The sequence below is a fragment of the Cyclopterus lumpus genome, chromosome 5 (genome assembly GCF_009769545.1).
Source record: "Cyclopterus lumpus isolate fCycLum1 chromosome 5, fCycLum1.pri, whole genome shotgun sequence".
Taxonomy (NCBI): domain Eukaryota; kingdom Metazoa; phylum Chordata; class Actinopteri; order Perciformes; family Cyclopteridae; genus Cyclopterus; species Cyclopterus lumpus.
This window is the reverse complement of record NC_046970.1, coordinates 9,014,851-9,018,739: the sequence shown is the minus strand read 5'-3', so window position 1 is coordinate 9,018,739 and position 3,889 is coordinate 9,014,851. Positions and strand designations below refer to the sequence as shown.

General features: G+C 40.6%; 1 protein-coding gene across 1 annotated transcript; it reads right to left on the bottom strand.

The window, feature by feature from the left end:
* Positions 1-104: 104 nt before the first annotated feature.
* On the bottom strand, positions 105-3,276 carry LOC117731469 (fibronectin type III domain-containing protein 11-like). The gene is made up of 3 exons (XM_034533856.1): positions 3,214-3,276; positions 1,914-2,059; positions 105-1,027 (listed from the first exon to the last, which is right to left on the bottom strand). The coding sequence occupies exons 2-3, from the start codon at positions 2,052-2,054 to the stop codon at positions 236-238; spliced, it is 933 nt and encodes a 310-aa protein (XP_034389747.1). The 5' UTR covers positions 2,055-2,059; positions 3,214-3,276; the 3' UTR covers positions 105-235.
* Between the last annotated feature and the right edge of the window lie 613 nt (positions 3,277-3,889).

Sequence of the window (3,889 nt, the reverse complement as noted above, 5' to 3'; positions counted from 1 at the left end):
TCTCATCAGAGGCCTCTGTCTGAACTCATTAAGATTAGAGCAGCAAAACAATTGAGACAGAAAATGTGGCTCAAAGCCCAAAGTGCAAAAGTTTTCATGTGATTACCTCGGTTCTAAGCACACTAGCCCCCATTTAATTAGATCATGTGGGTCAGAATTTGGACCAAGCAGTTTAAATTGCACTTCACAAAGTTTTCAATTCATTACAGATTATTTTATTTGCATTAAAAGCCAGTCAAATATCTTTTTCTTTAATACAGGATGTCATCTCACTCTTATTTGGAAACGTCGCCAGGATGATGGTGTCAGTCCACTGTCTGGACACTAAGGTTATGATATCTACTCTCCGGACAGAGAACTCATAGTACCTGTTAGGTTTTAGGTTTTTGACCTGTACGTCGTACGACTTGCATACAGATTGACTAACTTCCTCTTTCTCAGCAGAGGTTGGGTGAAGGCTTTTGACATGGATTTTAAACTCTTGGTTCAGGTCTTCGGACTGCATGTCTGCAACTTCCCAATGCAGATGCACGATGTTGGATGTCACGCACGACTTCAATCTGTTGAACATCACCGGCAACTTGATGATCAGTGATGCCCTGAGAATTATTCTGGAGGAATGGACTTTGTTGGGGATGAGCTGGTTCCGCAGGTGCAGCGTGGCCGCATTCCGAGTCATTCTGCTCTCAAAGTCGTTCAAGTCCTGGTGGGTTTGCAGGAGCCTCTGCTGCACGTGTGCTGCCGTGTCGCCGTCCGCCAAACCCTGGTCATTGAAGGCCTTCAGCTCCCGACAAGCCTCAATGAGCTCCTCGTAGAGCAGTTCCTGAAGAGTAAGGAGGAACGTCACCCGGGTCTTTGCCAGGGCTTTGGCACTCTGCAGCCTCTGCTTGTCAATGAGAGTCCACACGATGCTGTCAGAGAGTTGCAAAGGGTCCTGCGGCTCATCCGCAGGCGGGGACAGGTTGTGGCGTCGGATTTCCAAGTAGAACGAGCTCCTCTGCATGAGTCTCAGCTCTTCTTGCCTCTCCTTGAAAAGACATCACATGGACCTATGAATCCACAGGAGCTCTGCGCTCAACCTCTCACACTGTACATCACATCTCTCAGACAGTACAATCATACCAGTGAAGGCTTTTCAAAGTTTAAAGCCCCTCCAAACCCACACAGGTGCTTTTAATAACGCAAGCTGATTAGACCTCGAGTCAGGTTGAGGTCGCCTGGAGCTAGGAAGTCTTGGAAGTCATGTGGAGCTCAAGGAACTTGTGCGGAGGCTTCAAGGCTGTGTTCAGACCAACCATCAGCACTGCATGAAAAAAATGCAGACCCCTCATCTATTTCAATGAGGCCACTACTTAGCAGGGGTGTATGGAAATATTGATACGCTTGAGTATATAATATCTTATTTACAATATTATGTTGGGCTGCACGGTGGTGTAGTGGCCCTAAAAAGGATAAGCGGTTCGGATAATGGAATGGAATGTTTTGTAATGCTCTATCCATTTTAATTGATCAATTAAAAAAAGTGTTTTTGAGCATGGATACAGCATTACAAGTCGCAATACATCAGTATCAAGTATCCCAATATATTGAATACTGAACCCTGTAACATGACAGACACGCCTCACACCTCACACCTCATCTCTGTCCAATTGATGCATGGAGCAGGTGTGATTGTTTGTCTGTTACCTTGTGCTCTGGGAATTAATGATGGACATGTGTCACTATTTGCTCACACTTTATATGTGGAACAACTAAGTGAATAATTGAAAAGAATAATCGGCAGATTAATTGATTGACTGCAGCTTATATGGCCTGTCCAATATGTTATACAAGTCTGACAATATAGGATAATAAATCAATAATAATACAGAGGTATATAGCTTGTACCCAGCTCTACATTATGGCATACTCACCATGAAGGAAGCGTCACTAAGTCTGGTGCGGAGCAGCTGTTGGATTTGCTTGTGGAGGTCTGGGAGGCTGTCCATTTGAGTCCTGACCTCCTGGGCTTCACTTTCATCTGAGCTTGTACAAGCCAGCTTGACTTCATCCATGGTAACTGTAACATACGTTCACATTTATGTACAGTGTGTAGCTTACAGGCAATGTACAGAGTTGTATTCTTAGGACACTCACAGATTGTTTAGGGACACTTACTGTATGTTTTACTTGGATGTAAAACTACATATATCAATGCTATCATGAAGTACCTAGTATGCAACTGTAAAATGTAAATGTGGCACTGCAGTTTACAGACCCATGCTTATATATATGTGTTCCTTCTTTACAAATAAGGTGGACAAAAATGAAATGCTGTGGGATGTTAATGAGAGCACCAATCAACCCAAATATTAGTTGTCTTTCAGATCCCAGCCATCAAACGTATTTCAGAAGTGTCCAAGGCCATGTTTAATATATCATGATTCACACAGTGAAACTAAATTTGAGAATTTGCACCATTGCCATACTAAGAAATTAAAGATGACCTTTTACTACTTTTGCGAGTGTGCTTATGGAAAACTATTCAAACCCCTACAGGGTTATGGGAATCATAGCATTACTGCTTGTAAGTTTATTTTATTAATTTAAAAGGTCCCATATTATATAAGTGAGCTATTCATGTATGTTTTTTTATTATAAAGCAGGTGCTATACACTGTTAAATTATCGCTCATATTCAGAAACTGTGTTAATTTGAACAAGCAGTCAGGATTTCTGAACAGTTGTGATGTCACAGCTATACAATATAGAGATTGTTTCAGTTTTAAATGTACTAATTTGAAATGTGTCCCAGTATCTGGTTGAAGTAGCTATATGTTATTGACAGCTGAAGTGGTAACAATTCCTTTGAAACAAAGCATTTCAGAGGGAATACAGAATATATTCAGACAGAGAAGAAAATACTTTTAAGAGTATTAAAGCAAGTACACATGTTTTAGTATAAACCTAAAATACAAGTACCTAATAATTATCACGGTATGCCCATTATACTCTCATGATTAGAAGACCGTATAATGTTAATTTGCCAGAAAGTCACAAACAGAATATACACATCAACCTCTGTCCACAATGCCAATGCCGACAGTTAAGGGTTAGCCTGATGCAGCTTGCTAACAAGCTAATGCCAGATAATAGCTGTAATATCATGTAGCTACCAAACAATAAACTACAATACTCAGCAGGGTACTTAGTATTTAACGTATTTACAACTTACATTTGTTTTAGAGTCCTTGGGGATGCTGTAATGTTATATTGTTTAATGGCAACTCCTGTTTATAATTAAATTGTTGATCGGCATGGTTACAGTTTATCTTCCAGGATTATGGAAGGACTGCAGCAGCCTGGAGTCAAGTGTTAGCAATAGGATACTAGCAATCTAGACTTTCATACAAATATACCAACATTACTTCCATTTTTAGACATTTTTTGTAATTAATATTAGAAAATTCATTTCATTCTCACATCTCGGTTTTTGGAAGTGAAATATGTCTGAGCTGCAGTTCACCTCATATCTTGAATGTGTTTTTACCACAGCCTTTTGCTTAGCAGTCATCATGCCACAAGGCAATAGATTGCATTTATACAGGGCTTTTTTATTCTTGTGCTTTCTTGTGTGTTGTGCTTAACAACACAAGCCAACAGTCTGTCTCCCATTCACACACACATTCATACACTGGCTAAAACAAAAGTTGCCACCTGCCCATCAGGAGAGATAAAGATTCAGTGTTCAGAATCTTGACCACCGCCACTTCGCCACATGACAGGGATCCACCCTCTGACTCTTGATTAGGACTACCTGCTGTGCCACAGCAGCATCCAAGTAAATATTTCTGAACGAAAGTAAATGTAGATAACCCCCACTTTAAGGTCTTTATCACAGAGAAGTATTC

Coding starts and splice junctions, on each gene's coding strand:
- LOC117731469 (XM_034533856.1), bottom strand. CDS start 2,054: ATGGATGAAGTCAAGCTGGCTTGTACAAGCTCAGATGAAAGTGAAGCC. Junction 1,028..1,913: donor TTAGTGACGCTTCCTTCATG/GTGAGTATGCCA, acceptor TGTCTTTTCAAG/GAGAGGCAAGAAGAGCTGAG.